The 21,167-nt window shown below is 35.8% G+C and overlaps 1 protein-coding gene and 1 pseudogene across 1 annotated transcript in view; both read left to right on the top strand.

Annotated features, from left to right (window-relative positions):
• Nucleotides 1-21,167, top strand: part of CFAP47 (cilia and flagella associated protein 47) — a 479,971-nt gene that overhangs the window by 166,612 nt on the left and 292,192 nt on the right. Inside the window, exons 28-30 of the mRNA XM_043897451.1 lie at nucleotides 1,245-1,370; nucleotides 2,943-3,171; nucleotides 8,845-9,066. Coding sequence (XP_043753386.1) covers nucleotides 1,245-1,370; nucleotides 2,943-3,171; nucleotides 8,845-9,066 — 577 coding nt within the window. The remainder of the gene's footprint in view (nucleotides 1-1,244; nucleotides 1,371-2,942; nucleotides 3,172-8,844; nucleotides 9,067-21,167) is intronic.
• On the top strand, nucleotides 10,022-14,728 carry LOC122689377 (annotated as a pseudogene).

Below are 21,167 nucleotides of genomic sequence, written 5' to 3'. Positions count from 1 at the left end.
GTAATAAAAATCATTAAGTTGTTAAACTTAATATGTCAAATAAAAAAGTATCATATGAATCCCTGAGTTTAGTTGAAGTGTACAGATGTGGGTTTGTACCCCACTAGGAACCTTTTGTCATTTGATGTTGACTTGAAAAGGTACTGTCTAATGCAGTATCATTCTGGCAAAATGACTCATTCTGTCATTGAATTTTCTAAGGCTTCCTTCTATGGAGTCTGCAGTGGCTTAGCATTGTGGAGATGTGCATACCTACTGGGCAAAGGTTCTCTGACAAATTCTAATGGCTTTGTACTGAAAGGGTGGAAGAAATTTAGTATATACCAGATTATTTATATGTGTTGCTGCCTATAAAGTAATCCTCAAAACAAACACATGAGTTCAGAGCCCTTGATTTCATTTTATGGATAAAAAACAGATGTTTCAGAGAACTTGTATAATGTACCCATGATTTACTAGCTCGGGAGTTGTGGTGCGAAACTTTCATGTTAGATCTTTTTAATTGCACAGGCCATGCTTCTCTGATGGAATAACATTCTGTGTATATGTGTTGTATTAAACATTTTATTGTTATATAATATATATTGTATTCTTATATAATATGCATACACATATATATGTACATGCATATGTAGATAGATAAGTAGATATGTAGGTAGATAGATATCTGGTGGTAGGTTATATCTGCTTCCTTTTCTTGTTCAGCATTGCCTGTGGTGGTTTGAATTACCATGGTGGCCAAGTCACAGCAGCTCTAACTGGAATAGAGATCAAAAGCTGGAAAAAATGGAATCATAACCAAGCAATGCTTTCATTTCAGAAAATTAACTAGAAAGAAATTACTTTGTTAGTGACAGTCTTTTTATATATGATTTTGAGCACTATATATAGTAATTCTAAAAATTTGGGTGTAGAAATATTTAAAAGACTATATGTACTTGTTTATGCTAAAGTTGAACATTGTTCATTCTCCAGTAACTTTGATATATCATAATAATTGCCTTATAAAGTTCATTCAGTTCAGTTCATGTCACTCTTTATTTTCTTCTTATTATACATCTTATTCATGAGTAATGGGAACTTAGATTTTTTATTTTGTACTGTATGTATGTGTGTATGTATATATATATACATATTTACTGTAATGTTTATATATATATAATTATGAAATTCAGGTTCAGTAATTTGATAGTGAATTCACAAATGCTTGTTTGACCTACTCTGATCCAATATGTCATTTGTAGAAAAGGATGCCAGTTCTGTGAAGGTTGAAAGCAAGAGTCTGCTTGCCAGTCGAGAAACTGGCTTACCCTCTACTGCTCCTGGTAAATGTAGTGGTGCTGAGCCTGCAAAGAGAAAATTGTTTATTGGTATGTGGCAAATACATAGTGTACCTCTCCAACCCAATCCAAAACATTATCTGTTTAATATTATTTGATTCAAAACTTAGACATTTTTCAAGTAATAAGAAATTCATGAAGAAAGCTGAATTTGTCACTAGTTTTAAGAGGGTCATCTGCTTTGAAGGGCTTCCCTGATGGCCCAGACAGTAAAGAATCTTCCTGCAATGCAGGAAACCTGGGTTCAATACCTGAGTTGGGAAGATCCTCTGGAGGAGGAAATACTCACTCCAGTATTCTTTCCAGGAGAATTCCATGGACAGAGGAGCCTGGCGGGTTACAGTTCATGGGATAGCAAAGAGTCAGACACGACTGAGCGACTAACACTTTCACTTTCTGCTTTGGGTGCTCTTTCCAATGATTTAGAGTAGAAATTCTCTGTTTTTGGCTCATGATAGGCTTAATATCTTAATATTTTTCTCTTAAGCCAAAAGCCATACCAAGCAGTTCCATTCATTAGTTTGGTAGAAAAACCTAGAGTAGTAGTATATATGATATGAAGCAGATGTTATAGTGGTATTTAACTAAAATGTTAAATATCTGGTAGAGCCCCTGTGAATTTGCTGAGACTCTCTGTACAGGTACCCTTTGTACATAATTTGCAAACTGCTGAACTCGGGGGTCATTTCCTAATTAGCTGGGTCCAATGTTGCTTATCTCAGAAATAGATGTATGTGCTAAGTCGCTTCAGTCGTGTCTGACTCTTTATGACCCTATGACTATAGCCCACTAGGCTCCTCTGTCCATGGGATTTTCCAGGCAAGAATACTGGAGTGGGTTGCCATGCCCTCCTCCAGGGGATCTTCCCGGCCCAAGGATTGAACCCGCAGCTCCTGTGGCTCCTGCATTGCAAGTAGGTTCCCACTGAGCCACCCGGGAAGAACATGTTGCACACAGATAAATATGTGAACTTGATATAGTTATTTGCGATTAACTTTTCAAATATTCCTTTCTCTGGGTGTGGATAATATTGAAAATTTTCCGTTAATTGAGTGGACCAAGCCAAATTAAATGCTGAGAGGTTTTGAAATGAGTGTGTGCTTGTACATTGGCAGATATTTTTGAAAACCAAAGCATGATAAAATCATTTTATATTCTTGAAAATTTATTTAGCTCGAACATGTTTTGTTTTATCGAAGTGCTTCACTTGGACAGAAAGTCATTTTGAATCCAAAACCAATTTTTTGTTTTTTTTAAGTTATTCAGCTAAAGTTTAATTCTGTCTAATAAGTAAAACTGAAGAACTGTCTAAATATTTTACATATGTAATATAAAATGAAAGCTTCCATTTCGGGGAATGTTACGACATGAAGAAAATTTAATAGTTTTCTTTATTGAAACATATCTTTTTAAAGTATTTCTGTTGGCCATTTGAAAATAAGGTTTAATTTTAAGCTACAGTAAAGTGATCAGAGTTTCTTTGAGAACATAGAATAATTTGCAGAATGAGTTCCATTTGTCTGCATACAGATAGGACTAGCTGACAGATTATTTTACCTTATTGTCAAGTAATCCTTTTTTATAAACAAATGTGAATTTTAGGAATGGAAATAATACCTGAAAGATTAAAGTCAAGCAAATATGAAATGCCAAAGAAAGGCAATAGATTTATGAAAAAGGAGGCAAAAGACAAGGAATTCTTTTCTCCTAAAGAAGGAACAAGGACATATGACTTCTTTCTGAAGACTATAAATGCAGTTCAGACCTGGTTCAGTCTTTTCGGTTGGCCTGAAGGCCCCCATTCTCTTCGTATTCCAGAGACTGTAAGAAGGTAACAGCTATATTTTTCTCTAACATTTCTCTATGTTTGCCTTGTATCATATAAATATCTGTTTAGTGAGATGGTTTGAAGTGAAACTCAATGTTAATTTATTCTAAACTGATCAATTATGAGGAGACTATTAGAAAAGCAAAAGGATGCAAATAGAAATTTTTGAGTATGCATGTACTTTTAAATTTCTTCTAAACATCCAGTGATTTGGAGCAAGCCCTGAAAGTCTCTGAACCTCAGTTTCCTCATCTGTGAAATGAGAATGGATGATATGGGCAAGATATCCTTTTAAACTTGAAAAATTTAGAAACTGTATAAAACAGGATTATTTTATTTCTGTATAAATGAAATTCAGCTGTCTATCAAGAGTGTCATCAGGGTGATGGATAGTAAATAGTGAAGAGGGAAGACACAATTTCTTTGATACTATCTCCTGTTTGACAGTATCTTTACCTCTTTCATGTGTTGTTTTATTACTCAGAATGTTTAAAACAGTTAACTGCATTGGTCATATCAAGCCACTTAATTCTATTGTTAATTTTGACGGGAATTTAGGCACCTCTGTTGTTAATACTGGTGTAGTGGTTCTTAAGAGTTTTCCTACCTCCTTTTTCATCACTGGGGTAACTTGCTGGCACCATAGGGGCAATTACTAATCTGTGTAACTAGACAGGCTGCATTAGAAGTTTTGCATCTATACACAGGCGTGAGCTTGGTTACTCTGTTTAGTTTTCCTGTACCTTTTTCAGTTTTTTAATAAATATTATCAGCGTCATAGATTGAGTTGCTGATTTATAGACTCAATCATAAATCATCTGACTCCAGGGAATTTTTTAGAGAAATTATTCCCTTTTAATTTTTCAGTTTTCTGTTTTGTTGTTTTTTTCTACTGAAAAGTGTATCTAGTTTTAGTGTATTCTAATTATTTTTTTTTAATTTTCAGAGAAATCATTGAGCATTTACAATTCATTATGTAACACTTGTAACTAGTAGTAGTATGGTTTGTATGTTTAAGATCGCTATAATTTTAATTTTATATTTTCTTGATTTAGATATTTTACTTTTATGTCTCTTAATGAATAAGCTGTTAGATTGATTTATTCATCTCTGCATTTTCTAAATACTGCTGGTTGGTTTTCTTTGTGATTTACTTTTCCTTTAAACTTGAATGGTATGCTTAATTATTTTCAGGCCTATAAATTTATTTCTATTCCACATTGAATGCATCCCAGAATTTTTGCTATTAAGCATTCTCATTTTTTGTTGCTTTTGATAGAGCTTATGATTTTAATTTTCAGTTTCTAATATTTTACTATAATATTGATTGCTAATTTGTTGTATGTTATTGCATTCTTGTGTCATTATTTACTTGCTGATTCTCACTAATTGTTGGGCATTTACTTCTGTTACTTTGTTTGGTTATTTTCTTAAAAACAATGCTGAGATTGAATGTGTCTGTTTACAGGTGGTAGCAAACATTTCTAGATGTTATATAGGAAGGTTCTCAGAGGCAGGATCACTTTATCAAATAATAAAAGGTTTAAAAAGCTCTTACAGTTTTGGATGATTTCCTAGTAACTGTTCTGTTTTTTATCCCTACTGGTGACTTTGTGGGTCTCCTTGTTTCCTGATGGAACTGAGAACTTTGATTTTTTTGACAAATGAGAAGTAGCTCATGCATACCCCCTGGGCAAAGGCAGTTCTAGAGGAGTAGGAGGGTCTCTAGCTCTGGGAAAGAAGCTATTCACAACCAAAAGACTTTGAATTGTTACATTGTCCAAGTAACAGTGTTATTGAGTGGTAATTCTTTGTTTGGAATTTTTGGATCATGGACTGTCAGGCTAAGAAGACACTTTTACAAGGTCATGTAATGTTGCCAATAGTTGACCCCCTCCTCCTACATTATCCCATACAGCTAGAATCATTCAGTATTTCTGATGAGAAGTTTGATATCGTATTTTGTGAGTGTGTGTGTTCAATCGCTCAGTCATGTCCGACTCTTTACGCCCCCATCTTTGCGCTCCCAGGGGTTGTAGAACGCCAGGCTTCCCTGTCCTTTACCATCTCCCAGAGCTTGCTCAAACTCATATCCATTGAGTCAGTGATGCCACCCAACCATCCCATTCTCTGTCGTCCCCTTTTCCTCCTGCCTTCAATCTTTCCCAGCACCAGGGTCTTTTCTAATGAGTTGGCTCTTTGCATCAGGTGGCCAATGGCCACCTGATTTTGTGAGTACCACGTTCATTCTCTCAAAGTTATTTTATGGTTTCCATTATTTCTGTTAATCTATTCTGCAAGTTATTGAAGTAAAATCTGAGTGTGGGAACATTTTATATGATATTGATATATTGATATTTATATATATATATTGATACATTGATATATCAATCTACTTGGCTTTCAGTAGGCCCTCTCACTTAGAAAACTCATTTTTTTTTTAATTTTTTTATTAGTTGGAGGCTAATTACTTCACAACATTTCAGTGGGTTTTAACTGTTTTTCTCTGCCTCATGTTCTGCTGTTTCCTTCCCTTTGTTGTCTCTATTTTCTCCATTCTCTCTTTCTTAATCTCCTCTTAGAATGATGGTGAACTTCCATGACTAATTCAAATATGCAGCTGTAATATACGTTTGTGGTGCATTGCCAGTGGAATGTCTTTCTTTATACTTAGTAATGCTTTGTGCCTTAAATTCTAAGCTGTATTTTATTAATATAGGCATTTTACTTCTGGTTAATATTTACATAACATTTTGAAGCTTTTACATAGATCTTTATTTCTGAGGATTTTGGTTATGTCTCTTTGTATATCCTATATTTAGCTTGTTTCATATTATTCTTTTTCCTTTAATTCAAGTTTTCGGTTTGTATAAATTTAATGCAAATACTATGAATTTAGATTTAGATCTGTGATGTTTTTAAGTTCTTCTGTTTTTCTGTCTACCCTCTCTCTCCTTTTTTGCCTTCTTTTGCACTGATTAACTGTTCTCTTATTTCATGATTTATCCTCTACAAGCTTAGAAGTACACTTCTATAATTCTTTTAATGATTACTTTACACATAATGGCATACATATGTTATTGAAGTCTTATCATAATTAATAATTTTATTCTCTTCCCTGATGTTACAGGGAATTATATGTTAACTTTATCTTCTTCCTTCCAACATACACTATTGTTGTATAATTATATACTTTATATATATATATATATATATATATATATGTAAAATATCTGGAGTGTATGTATACCCTGGATATTGATGCTATTATTATAATCAGTCAACATTTGCTCATATATTTACTGATTTAATTTTTCTTCATTCTTTTTATATCTTTAATTTCTCACTCAAGATGATTTTCTTCCTCTCAAATAATTATCTTTAGATCTTTGCATTAAAGTCATCGGTAACAAATTCTGTGTTTTGTTTCTGAAAATAGCTGTATTTTTTCCACCTTTATTCTAATTGTATAATTTGGTATAGGATTTAAGGTTGGCAACTATTTTCTTTAAGCTTATTTAAAATATGTCATTTTCTTCTGTATTCTGTTTCTGTTAAGTCATCTGAAATTTTAATTTTTACTGCTTTGAAGATATTTTCTTTTTGTGGGTAAGCAGAGCACTTTTAAGAGTTTCTTTTTATATTTGGTTTCAACAGCTTTACTCTGAAGTGCCTACCAGTTTTCTTTGTAGTTATTCTTATTGGGATTCATAGTGATTCTTTCATCTGTAGTTTGATTTTTTTTTGTTGTCAATTTTGAAAGTTTTCACCCTGTGTCCTTTCAAGTTATGTGACTGCTGCATTCTTTTGGGCTCCTCTTCTTTGCTCAGTCTCCTATATTTCCCATCCTTTTGTTGTTCTGTATTGCAGTATGGTGCTTTCCTATAGCCTGTATTTCAGTTCATTAGTTTGCTTTTCACTTGACTTAACCTGCTGTTAAACTCATCCATTGCTCTCTTAGTTTTACTTACTGGATTTGCTTATCTGTAAATTTTCCATTTAGTCTTTTCTTAATATAATTTATAGTTCAGTGACAAGATTCTCAATTTTAAACATAGTACATGCACTGAATTTAAAATCTGTGTCTTATAACTATTATAAATGGGGCCTCTGTGTGCCCACTTATTATTTATTATTTCTTTCATTTGCACTCATTTTCCCCCCGTTTTTATTTGTTCATTGATTTGTTTTAATTCTATTTTGGTCTATCATTTATCTTTTTCATAATTTTTTCATAGAAATATTTTAAGGCCCATGATGGTGCTAATTTTCTCCATAAAGTATTTGATTTGTTGGTGATTTCAGGATATACTAGGTTTATTATTTTCAGAAGGTTGAGGAGAGAAAGGTCAAATAACTTTCATAAAGTCACAGAATAAGTGTCAGAGCAAGGCTTTGAGGAACGATACTGAAACCCTTAAAACTTATAGTTTCTTTTGAATTTGCTGTATATCCCTACTAGCTACTAAACTAGAGAACTGCCATTCAAAATGGCCCCTTGGGGACTTTTTATTTGTTAGTCTAAGCTAGTGATGCATTTGTGATTCTTATTGCTAGCAACCAAATATGCAGAATAGTATTAGATCTTTCATAAACTGTAGGTAGCAAGAGTTGGTTGGACTTGTTTTTTTTTTACTCCATTTGAAAATTAACATGCATCACAACTTGGTATGTGAGGTATCAGGAAATAGAGATTGTATTATCTTACATAAAGAGCAGAAAAGTCACAACTTGGAATGGGAGGTATCAGGAAATAGAGATTGTATCGTCTTACTTAAAGTGCAGAAAAATATATGGAAACAATGGCTCTCTGGACTTTATCTCTGAGGTGAGGATCCCCACTCATGTGGCCAATGTGGAGGATGTGCCCTTCTAAGTATTAAAGTATCAATATTGAGCAAATGTATATAAATATGTCTTTGTGTGTGTGTGTGTGTGTTTGATGAATGTTGGAAATGTCTTATAAATTATTGTAGGCATTATTGTCTCCAATTTATACTGTACAAAATTGAGTTGAAAGTGAAACTCGCTCAGTCGTGTCCAATTCTTTGTGACCCCATGGACTGTATCCATGGAATTCTCCAGGCCAAAATACTGGAGTGGTAGCCTTTCCCTTCTCCAGGGGATCTTCCCAACCCAGGGATCGAACCCAGGTCTCCCTCATTGCAGGTGGATTCTTTACCAGCTGAGCCACAAGGGAAGCCCAAGAATACTGGAGTGCGTAGCCTATCCCTTCTCCAGGGGATCTTCCTGACCCAGGAATCAAACCGGTGTCTCCTGCATTCCAGGCGAATTCTTTACCAACTGAGATATGAGGGAAGCCCACAAAATTGAGTTAAATAAGTTTAAATAACTCATTATACTCACACAATTATAGGTAGTGGGTCTAGAATTTAACCTTTATTCTGTTTTTCCAAAGCCCTTAACATTTTCTAATCACAGTCCAATCTTTCAGCCTTAACAGCAGCACCATTAGATAATGATGTGTGCTTAAAGCAAGTTACTAGAAACTTCTGGGGTTATTAAGAAAATCAAATTTTTACTCACAAAAAATAGGTAAATGAAGTGAATTGTATAATTTCTCATTTGATTTTAAATAGAACTGTATTTAGTCATTGAGAATGGTTTTTTATAACATTTTAAGATGTTTTTAATTTTAATATTATTTTCCCATAGGGATGTGTATAAAATACAAGTGTACTCATCAGCCCTATCGGCCAAAAAATTTTCCAGACAGAGTGACTTTTCCAAATATAATAAGACCATTTATGATGTGCTGGTCCACCTGTGTGGAAAAATGCCACCTGGAATTAATTCAAGTCAGTCTTTACCTGTGGATTACCCTGAAAGGGTGATTCAGCTTCACTGCCAACATTCTTTACTTCTTGAGTTTCTCAGGTAAGAGAATGGTTATACTAATTTAAAAATGTAATTATGGCGTGGATGGATAGATAAGTAAGTAGATGGGTGGGTAAATAGATAAACAGACTTTGATATTATTTGCCTTTTTGTAAAATATTTCCTAAATTTCTATTATATATATATATATATATTTGTATGAAACCCAGTAATATATACCTTAGAGAAGTCATAGAAAATAAGCATTTTATGACCTATTGAATTTATAATCTAAGGCAATCATTCTCAAACTTTATCATGCATCCAAATCATTGACATAGTGTGTTAAGCAGGTTACTGACTCTTCCTCACAGAGTTTATGATACTAATTTGCATTTATAACAAGTTTCCAAATGATATTGATACTTCTTATCTATGACCTCATCTTGAGAATCTTCATGTAAGGCAACTACAGAAATCTGTTGAACTAAAAAAAGGATGAAATCAATAAATGTGTTCCTCAGATTACTGTTAGTATAACCTCAAATTCTGGATACTGTGAACTTTTAGTCTGCATGTTAAAGTGTTTTAATATTTAAAAAAGTAAGCATATGAAAGGTTCCATAAATGGTTGATAGAAAATACCAGAAAAATACTTGTCAGCATAATGTCTATGTTCCTCTGCAAAGATTAAATGGCAAGTGGCTTTCATTAAAAGTCTCAGGGGTATGTTGGTGGATTTATAACACTTCCTCTGCCTATATTTGCACTATCTTTGTCCACTGGAACTCTCCCCATCCATAGGCAGTGTTATTACTCCAATTACTATGCTCCTGTAACCACAAAGTTACTAACTACCACTTAGTAACCATTTGTTACTTGTAACTATTTATGGGCTTTATGAAATAAATAATATATTTTAAAATATAATATTGTGTTTCTATATGTTGCTACTTTGTATATAGAATCTACTCCAGAGTTGGCTGGAGATATTCATTCACCTTCTTTAGCAGAGATGGGGGTGGAGGGTAAGAAGAGGAAACTTACAATAGGAATGCAAATGAAAGATTTGGTGTTCAGTTGTTTGTTTGTTTTTTTAATTTCCAGATCACAATTTTTCAGTCCCTAGCAATACTATAGTCTTAAAAATTCGATGGTACCGTACAAAATATTTTTTCTTTGTGTCTTAGGCTCTCACTGTCATGTCAGTAACCAAAACTGGCTTAAGTTTCTTGTCGCTTGAAAGGGATATAGGAGTTTCAAAGTCACTGAAGGTGACTGAGTTAAAACCCAGGCAATCTGTTATGGAGGCTGACTGAATCAGAGGGACTCCACTGAACAGGCAGAAGAGTAGGAGGTGGCTGTTTCTGCAGCCACAGTATTAATGAAAAACATGTGACGACTGGGAAGTAACTGGGGCAGTTATGAGAGACCCTCTTGGTTCTGGGTGGGACTAAGAGGAGAGGTTCAAGATCCCCATCTCAGGCCTCAGCAGCAGATGGCCACATGTCAACTAGCTCCAGGTGGAGAGGGAGAGGTCATTGCCAAAGAGACTGAGGATCCAGAAAAGTAATGCCACCTGCATGCAGGTACAAGAGTCCCTCTCCCCACCTCATGGAAGCCCACTTCAGGGCTGACCCACATTCTGAGAGGCCTTACACAATGTGGAGACCCTTCCTTTAGAAAATAATATCAAATTCAAATTACAAAAATTATATACATAGCTTTAGAAGAAACTCACAAAAGTGAGGCAACCTGAAATTGAAGCTCTATTTGCTCTTCCCAGATGCCATCTCGTTGGGGGGATGGGAAGGTCTGAAATTCTGACTGTTTATCCCAAAGAACAGAGTTGCTGTAATGAGACTGTTCAGGGTAGAAGAGGCTAAGATATGTGAAGATCCAAGACTACATTCCACCCTCTTCCTCTGCATCCAGTCTGGGTGGGAGAATGAGAAAGATGCTGTCAGTTAAGGAAAACAGCACATTTGTGTGTAACTATATAAATTACTTTGAGCACCACTGACTTACTCATGAATCTGTGCATCTCATTAATATGTAAGCATGCTGAGGACAGGAAGCATCTCTGATTCATCTGGCATCTCTAACACCCAAGGTCATTGATAACATGGAATGGAGCCAAAGTTCCTTAAATATTTATTAATATTGTCTCTCACAGAGATTTGCATTTTGAACTTATGTAGTGAAAGGAATAAAACCTTGAAATTGAATCTCAGGACAGTCCTAAAATGGTATGGAAACTTTTGCAAAATATAAAAATTAGGGCTAAAAGGAGAAAAGGTAATGAGTTTGCATTCTAAAAAGAAGTATAACCAGTAAGAAAGGGTCAAGTTGGAGAAAGGTAGGGTATATAATACTGTGACTGCCGTACATTGAACATTATGTATAATGTTAAACCATAAAGTCTTAAAAATAACTTTTAAGGCTTTTATTCTGTAATATCTGTTAGTTTGCTAGAGAAACCGTAACAAAATACCACAGACTAGAAGCCTTAAACAATAGAAATTTGTTTTCTCACAGTTTTGGAACCTTGAAGTACAAGATCAAGATGTCTGCAAATTGATTCTCTTCTGAGGCCTCTGGCTTGGCTTGCAGACAGACGCCTTCTCTCTCTATCCACATGACCTTTTCTCTGTGCAGAAATCTCTGGTGTCTCTCTGTGTGTCTAAACTCCATATTCTTGTAAGGACACCAGTCAGATTGTATTAGGGCCCAGTCTGAGGGCTTCCTTTTACCTTAATTACCTCTTTAAAGGCCTTAACTCCCAATGTAGTCAACATTCTGAAATACTGAGGGTTAGGATTTTAACATATGACTTTTGGAAGCACATACATCAGACCACAATAATACAGTATGTCTTCTATTTTTTTTTTAATATCATGTAAGTGAGTGTTATATTTTACAATAAATTTATATTTCTATATTTGAAATAATATTCTTAAGGTTTTCTGTCTTTTGTGTCTGTTATGGAATGAATTATGTCTCCCCAAAGTTCACACTTGTTGAAACCCTAACCCCCAATGTGACTGTGTTTGGAGATAGGGCCTTTTGGATGTAATTATGGTTAATGGTGTCATAAAGGTGGGACCCAAAGCTGTCTCCTAAGGAAGAGAGGTCTCACCAGAAACAGAATTGGTTGGCACCTTGCTAATTCTTGGAATTCTGCCTCTAGAATTGTGACAAAATAAATTTCTATTGTGCAAGAGACCCAGCCTGTGGTATTCTCTTATGATAGCCTGAGTTGACTAATACAGTGCCTAATATCCTTTGATATAATTTCATTTGTTTATTTTCAGTAATCATTTTTATAATGTGATTTTCATTGGAAAAAAAAGACTTTTTTATTTGTAATTTCTATAATATAAAAATATAAAAGCAAAATATAAACATCAGGTATCCTACATTGAAACTATAAAGTAGAATATCACATAAAACAAAACTACTATAGCTGTTACTTTCTAATTTCATTGACTATTTTTTAACTTTGCTTAACATTTTACTGTATTTCCTTCAAGTCAAGTTTATGGTATTTATTAGTTGAAATTTCCTTCCAAATGTATTTTTTTTCATTTTTATTTATTTATTTTATTTTTTTCTGTATTGGGTCTTCATTGCTGCATGGGCTTTTCTGCAGAGGGCTTCTCTCTAGCTGCAGTGTGTGGACTTCTTGTTGAGGTAGCTTCTCTTGCTGCGGAGTATGAGCTCTAGAGCTCATGGGCTTCAGTGGTTGCAGCGCATGGGCTGGGTAGTTGTGGTTCCCAAGCTCTGGAGCATAGACTCAATAGTTGTGACACATGGGCTTAGTTGCTCCGAGGTATGTGGAATATTCCCAGACCAGGGATCGAACCTGTGTCTCCTGCATTGGCAGGTGGATTTGTTAACACTGAGCCACCAAGGAAGCCCCCCCAACCCCGTCGAACCTTCCCAACATATTGTAATCCTGCTTTTTTTAAACTTAAACTATTCCCCATGTTGTTAAAAACTCTTCATAAACCTCACTTGCAATGAGATACCATTGTTTTCAGAACCATTCCCAGTCTGTTGGACTCATTGATTTTTAAAATAAATTGTTCATATACTAAAAAAATATACTTAGAAAAACTAACCCTCTTCCCTTTATAAGTAAATTAATTTCATTCATGATTTCACTTCTTTTCTCTTTAAAAATTTATATCAGTATTTCTGAGCAACATCATAAAGAAGTGATTCTGGAATAGTATACTGAAGTAGATTAAAAGCATATGACTTTTGAATCAGACAGATGAAGGCTTAAATTGTACCTTTTTTGTACTTTTGTCTACATGTTTAAGATCAAATTTCAGTATCTGTAAAATTGATGCTGATAATTAATAAACTTCTTTGGTTGATAAAAAGTATTAGAAATAGAGACTTCCCTGGTGGTTCAATGCTAAGACTCCATGCTCCCAATGCAGGGGGCCAGGGTTCAATTCCTGGTCATGAAACTAGATCCTACATACTGCAACTAAGAGTTCACATGCCAGAACTAAGACCTGGTAGAGCCAAATAATTGTTTTAAAGTATTAGAAATAATAAGATGTATATTAGATGACCCATAGTAGATTTTTATTATTAATTTGAATAAACTATGATATATGGCTTTGATATGCTAAAATGTTTTCTTAAATTATTCCAGTATGGTAACCATCCGTGACATACCAAAAACTGACTCTTGTGATCTTTCAGGAAATAGAATATTTTAAAAATCTCTTCATCTATTAGAAATAAATGTTTTGTTGATATAAGAATGCCAGAAGGGACTTCCCTGGCTGTCCAGTGGTTAAGACTTCGCTTTTCAGTGCAGAGGTGTGCTGGCTCAATCCCTGGTTGGGGACCTAAGAACCAAAAGACATAAAGCAGAAGCAATATTGTAACAGATTCAGTAAGGACTTGGTGCACAAATGCACATCAAAACAATGGTGCACATCAAAAAAAAAATCTTTGAGGGGTTCTTTACTGGGTCCGGCAGCTGAAGCTTGGCGCTCGGGTTACCCCTGCAGCGAAGCCCCCTGATCCCACCGGTACCACGGCTGCTCCTACCCCTTCACTTCTAGGCCACACAGTGGGCACCCATGACGACAAGTACAACTACCTCTTCAAGGTTGTCCTTATTGGAGGTTCTGGTGTTGGAAAGAGTAATCTCCTGTCTCGATTTCCTTGAAATGAGTTTAATCTTGAAAGCAAAAGCACCATTGGAGTAGAGTTTGCAACAGGAAGCATCCAGGTTGACAGGAAAACAGAGCAAGAACAATACCACAGTACAACATCAGCATACTATTGTGGAGCTGTAGTTGCCTTATTGGTTTATGACATTGCTAAACATCTCACATATGAAAATGTAGAGCGATGGCTAAAAGAACTGAGAGATCACGCTGATAGTAGTATTATCATCATGCTTGTGGGCAATGAGAGTGGTTTGCGCCATCTCAGGGCAGTTCCTGCAGATGAAGCAAAAGCTTTTGCAGAAGAAAATGGTTTGTCATTCATTGAGACATCTGCTCTAGACCCTACAAATGTGGAAGTTGGTTTTCAGACAATCTTGACAGAGATATACTGCACTGTTTCTCAGAAGCGAATGTCAGACAGACGTGACAATGACATGTCTCCAGGCAACAATGTGGTTCCTATTCATGTTCCACCAACCACTGAAAACAAGCCAAAGGTGCGGTGCTGTCGGAACATATAAGGCGCTTCTCTCCTCTCCTAGAAGGCTGTGTATAGTCCAATTCCCAGGTCTGAGATTTAAATATATTTGTAATTCTTGTGGTCATGTTTGTGCTTATTACTTCCTCATACTTATGAATTTTTCCATGTCTTAAGTCTTTTGATTTTAGCTTTATAAAAACATCCATTTGTTCCGAATGACTGCAGCTTTTTTTCATGCTTTGGCTTCACTAGCCTTAGTTTAATAAGCTGAATGTTTGGATTCCTCAATTATTGTTTACTTTTCGTCATGGAAGCTGTCACTGTAGGACATAATAGAACCTGATCCCTTGAAGTTCAGACCTATTGGTCTTGATTAAATCAAATTAAGAAGACTGTAGAAATAAGCTATCATTTTGCCACAGAGCAGCTTATAATTAACATACTCTCCTCTCAGTGCAGAGTATATTTCCATAAATCTAAGAATTGCCCTATAAACATAGCAGAATTTTGAGAGCATATACATTTTCCATAATTCTGGAAGTCAGTTTCTAAAATGCCTTAATAGGGTTATTTAGTTTAGTAAATTTTGTTCTTTAATTTTTGTAAACATCAACATTGATTACAGAGGGGCAAACACTTTTTTCTGGAGAAGAATTATCTTAATAAACACAAAAGACTGTGATGATTTCAGTAGTAGCTAGAAACTGGAGAGACTGCTGGAATTCCACCTGAGGTGCCTCTGTTACAGTAATCAGGCAGCCCAAGTCATTTAACTTATCTAATTTCCCAGCAGTATATAATGTGGCATTTTATTGCTCAGGCAATAACTGGTTTAATGCTGTTAGCATCCGAAGGCAAAGTGTTAATTTTGTCTTAAAACCTTCCAGTAAATGCAACCTAGTTTTATCACCATAGCCACCAGCAAGCATGGCCAATTATTTTAACAATGCTGATTTTTGAGTTCTGTAGTATATTATGGAATATAGTCCAGTTAAATATCTGGTTTCAGTATATCTAAAGAATATAAGAGAGGTTAATTTCTCCTCAAGTGGTACCACTTAAAGGCATGTATTCTTTTAGTACGTAAGATGAAATAGTACCTTGAGTTTAAATAGAATGCATTTAGGCATTGTACAAACCTGAAAGTTTTCTTCCACTATATTATTGAAATCAATGGAGAAGCTCATTCTCATTCCGAAATGTACACACTAATATTTAGTTTTATTTTTTTGTGGATAATATTAAGCACTTAACTCTGAAGTATCTGAAAATTGTGTCAACTAAATGGATACTATTCAGGATGGTGGAATATCCCCAAAATATACATGTGTGTGGGCTTGCCTAGATTGCTATGTTTCATAGTTAATCTTCTGTCTTTTGCAGTGCTCATGACGTGAGGGCTGCATGAAAGGCATTGCTGTCAATTTAGTTTTCCTCTGTAGTCGTTTTATTATTTTGGTATATTGGTTATGAAGATACTACTATCTCCTTGTAAATCGCTGCTTTGTATTTTATGCATGCTCTGTAACTTGATTTTTTTCTTAAGTTACTGATTTGGAATATATTTATAGGGGGACTATTAAAAAAATCTTTAAAAAAATAATGCCAGAAAACAAGTATTTGCCAATGATGTCTGCCTTTTTTTTAATTTTAATTTTTTAAAAATATTATTGAAGTATAGTTGATTTACAGTGCTGTGGTCATTTCTCCTATAAAGCAAAGTGACTCATATATATATATGTGCATATATATGTATATTCCATATTCTTTTCCATTATGGCTTATCACAGGATATTGAATATAGTTTCCTGTGATATATAGTAGAACCTTGTTGCTTATCCATTGTGTATATAATAGTTTTTATCTACTAATCTCAAACTCCCAATCCTTCCCTCCATATCCCTGCTTTGGAAAACACACATTTATTCTCTATGAGTCTGTTCTCTTTCATAGATATGTTCATTGTTTTTGTCTTTCTCTTTCTCACTTACTTCATTTAGGATGATAATCTCTATTTCCATTCATGTATGCTGCAAAGGGCATTATTTCGTTATTCTTAGGGCTTCCCTCATAGCTCAGTTGGTAGAGAATCTGCTTGTGATGCAGGAGACCCCAGTTCAATTCCTGGGTCGAGAAGATCTGCTGGAGAAGGGATAGGCTACTTACTCCAGTATTCTTGGGCTTCCCTAGTGGCTCAGCTGGTAAAGAGTCTGCCTGCAATGTGGGAGACCTGGGTTCAATCCCTGGGTTGGGAAGATCCCTTGGAAAAGGGAAAGGCTACCCACTCCAGTATTCTGGCCTGGAGAATTCCCTCAGGCATGACTGAGCAACTTTCACTTTCATTCTTTTTATGCCTGACTAATATTCCATTGTGTAAATATATATATATATATATATATATTTGTATATATATATTCCATGTTTTGTTTATTCATCTTTTAATGAACATTTAGGTTGTTTCCATGTTTTGGCTATTGTAAGTAGTGCTACAATGAACACTGGGGCCCATGTACTTTTTTAAATTTAGTTTTGTCTAGGTATAGGCTTCCCTCATAGCTCAGTTGATAAAGAATCCGCCTACAATTCAAAAGACCTGGATTCGATTCCTGGATCAGGGAGATCCCCTGGGGAAAGGATAGGCTACCCACTCTAGTATTCTTGGGCTTCCCTTGTGGCTCAGCTGGTAAAGAATCCGCCTGCAATGTGGGAGACCTGGGTTCGATCCCTGGGTTGGGAAGATCCCCTGGAGAAGGGAAAGGCTACCTACTCCAGTATTCTGGCCTGGAGAATTCCATGGACTGTACAGTTCATGGGATCACAAAGAGTCTGACATAACTGAGTGGCTTTCACTTTCACTTTCAGGTATAGGCCTAGGACTAAGATTGCTGGATCGTATGGCAACTTTAGTTTTACTTTTTTAAAGAGCTGTTTTCCATAGTGGGGCTACCAATTTACATTCCCACCATGAATGTAGGAGGGTTCCCTATTCTCCACTCCCTCTCCAGCATTTACTATTTATAGACTTTTTAGTGATGTCCATTGTGACTGGTATGAGGTGATATCCCATTGTAGTTTTGATTTGCATTTCTCTAATTCTCTAATAATTAGTGATGATGAGCATCTTTTCAGGTGTCTGTTGGCCATCTGTATGTCTTCTTTGAAGAATTGTCTATTTAGGTCTTCTACCCATTTTTCAATTGAGGTTTTTTTTTTTTTTTTTAGTGTTGTTGTTATTGAGTTGTAGGAGTCATTTGTATATTTTGGAAATTAAGTTTTTGTTTGCCGCATCACTTGCAAATATTTTCTTCCAGTCTGTAAGGTTGTTCAAGTGTGTCTTTATTAGATAAAGTGGGAACTTTATTTAAATTTTTATGAGTTTAAAACAGAGAATACATGACTTCTCTTTTAATTTTACCACTTCCTACACTTGGTCCTTGATGATTCATTCAATAAAAATGCTCTAATTCAATAAGGCAAAAATCATAATGCCATTATTTTGGAAGTTTAGTTTTGCTTTTAAAATCTAATGGAATGTTAAATGTGAACAAAAACGGAAGTCTGGTTATTTAAATAAATCCTTAGTGTTTGTGCATTATAAAAATCAAAGTTTTCTGATAGCATCACTAAACTCTATGCACTTGTGATCATCGTGTTATTCTTGGAGCATTGTTATTGGCACAGCTCCCAGTAGGGTTAACATTAACATGAGTAGTTTCTGTTTTGACATTTTATGGTATGAGGATGCAGGTATGGAAGAATAATTTTGGCATTAAAGCCAAGGTATTCAAATTTATTGCTCTTTTATCAGCAAATACATGCCTATCAGTATATGTTGGCTGTGATAAAATTCTTCAACATTTAGAGAGTGACAGTATGAGTAATAAAATTGGGCCATTAATCCAAGATATGTGTATATGTTTCATTATGGAAATAAATGTATTAAAGTTCAGAATAATCATAAATGTTATTAGCTTCCCCATGTAAATTTGATGTCAGCGAATGAGAACTTCTGTACAAGTAAAATTATATGTTTTATGTGGTAAATGAGAAAGTATAATTTTGCAGGTTAAGTTTAAATTTTAATAAGTCATTTCAATTAATTTTGTTTTGTTCTACTCAGTGTAAACCCAGACAAAGATTCACATAGAAAACTGCATAAATGTAATCAAATGTAAAATGTAATCAAATCAATGGGGAGTCAATCCTATAAAAGTACTGACCACACATCAAATCTATTGGCAAAAGATAATTGTAAATATTGTCTTATCAATTGATGAAATTAGGCCTTGAGGTATATTGAAAATGAAAAGAATGAAGTGAGACTCATACAGAGGAGGAAAACTAATTATCCCTTTACCCCTGTAAGTTTTGGGCTGAACTTCAAGAATAAAAGACAGATTAACATGAGGAAAAAAAACCAGGTTTAATTATGTATGTAGGTAGTATGGTAACCTCACAAAGATATGACTCAGAAGGCAGCCAGAATATTGAAATTTGTATGCAGTCCTGACCTAAGGTGTTTAAGGGTCTAGGGCTTCAAAGGGTAAGGCAGAAGGGTGGGGGTGGGTGGGATTTACTGGAAGATGAGAGGAGGCAATGTTTGATACAGAAAGCTTACTCTGCCATGCATATGGGTCTCATGGGTGAGAAAGTTATCCCTGGTAATAGCTCTCTTCCTGGTACAGTCCCACTTTCTAATGTAAATTTTGTTTATAAATGTAGATTTCCCTTACAAATGGAGAACATTTCTCTGTTTTCAGATTTTCTCCTGTCTGCAGTTTTTCCAAATAATCAGTATGCAAAAGAGGCATATTTTAGCGTGGCTTATTCTATTACCTCTCACTTCATAACAGCCTCTATAAAGTGCCATTAAAGAGCAAAGTAGCCAGTGGGAATTTGCTGCATGGCACAGGGAACCCAAAATCAGTGCCCTGTCACAACCTAGAGGGGTGGGATGGGGAGGGAGGAGGCAGGGAGGTTTAAGAGAGAGGGGGGCATGTGTACACCTACGGCTGATTCCTGTTGATGTATGGCAGAAACCATTACAATACTGTAAAGTAATTATCCTCCAATTAAAAATAAAGTGAAATTAAAAAAAAGAACAATGTATGGATCATACTTTACTAAGTAAATATTTCTATGTTTAAAAACTAAAGCAACAACACAATTCAGCTGAGTAAATTTGAAAGTTCTTACCGCTGTGCTAAGTCACGTCAATCTTGTCTGACTCTTTGTGACCTGTGAACCGTAGCCCAACAGGCTCCTCTGGCCATGGGCTTCTCCAGGCAAAGAATATTGGAGTGGGTTACCATGCCCTCCTCCAGGGGATCATCCCAACTCAGGGATCAAAGCTGTGTCTCCTGCATTGGCAGGTGTGTTCTTTACCGTTAGTGCCGCCTGGGAAGATCTTACTGGCTTTCAGCAATTCATCAGTTAGCATTCAGTCTAGCACAGAGAAAGGAGCTCTGAAGAGGTATACAGGGTGAGAGATGTTTCTAGGCAGAAGGGGGCAAGAACAGGAAGTTGAACTGAGGCAATGAGCAGGAACATAATAAGTCACCCCCAAATGTCCCACTTTAGTACGGGAATTGTTTTCAGCAGATGGCAGTTGAGAACCAGCAGACTCATGAACAGCATTCTACCTCTCCCTTAACTGCCTAAAAGAATTTAGGTGGGGGGCCTGTACCGGGAAGGGAGCTATTGCCAGCAAAAAACCACTTTTTACATCAGAAAGACTGATTTGCATGGCATGGCATGGCACTCGTTTGTTTACCAACATTTGTACTTCCTATCTTCCTGTGAATTTTTTTCCTCCTTCTTGAAGCCCCAGATCCCTACCTCCTTCTCCTTAGCTCAGGATAGTATGTAAGCCTCAACTGCCTGACTACCTTTGAGTCTTCATGTCTTTGTGGGATTCCCATAAGGGTTTCCCTTGTGGCTCAGCTGGTAAAGAATCTTCCTGCAATGCTGGAGACCTGGGTTCAATCCCTGGGTTTGGAAGATCCCCTGGAGAAGGGAAAGGCTACCCACTCCAGTATTCTGGCCTGGAGAATTCCATGGACCCTATAGCCATCCCAACCCAGGGATGAAAGCTGTGTCTCCTGCATTGGCAGGCGTATTCTTTACCACTAGTGCCACCTGGGAAGATCTTACTGGCTTTCAGCAATTCATCAGCTAGTCAGCATTCAGTCTAGCACAGAGAAAGGAGCTCTGAAGAGGTATACAGGGCAAGAGATGTCGCAGAGTCAGACACGACTGAGCGACTTTCACTTCACTTCACAGTTATGTAGTTAAATTTGTTTTGTTCCATGTTAATCTGTCCTGTGTCAATTTGATTATTAGACAAGCTGACAAATTTAGAAGGGAAGAAAGAAAAAATGTTCTGCCCTTACAGCAAAAAAAAAAAAAGGTTAGTTATTCCAAGTTTACTTTCCTTTAGGGGATGGCAGGTCTGTCAGGCAAGTGACCGAACTAGTGCT

The sequence above is a fragment of the Cervus elaphus genome, chromosome X (genome assembly GCF_910594005.1).
Source record: "Cervus elaphus chromosome X, mCerEla1.1, whole genome shotgun sequence".
In the NCBI taxonomy this organism is placed as follows: Eukaryota; Metazoa; Chordata; class Mammalia; order Artiodactyla; family Cervidae; genus Cervus; species Cervus elaphus.
The sequence above is the reverse complement of the archived record's forward strand: the minus strand, read 5'-3'. Positions and strand labels throughout refer to the sequence as shown.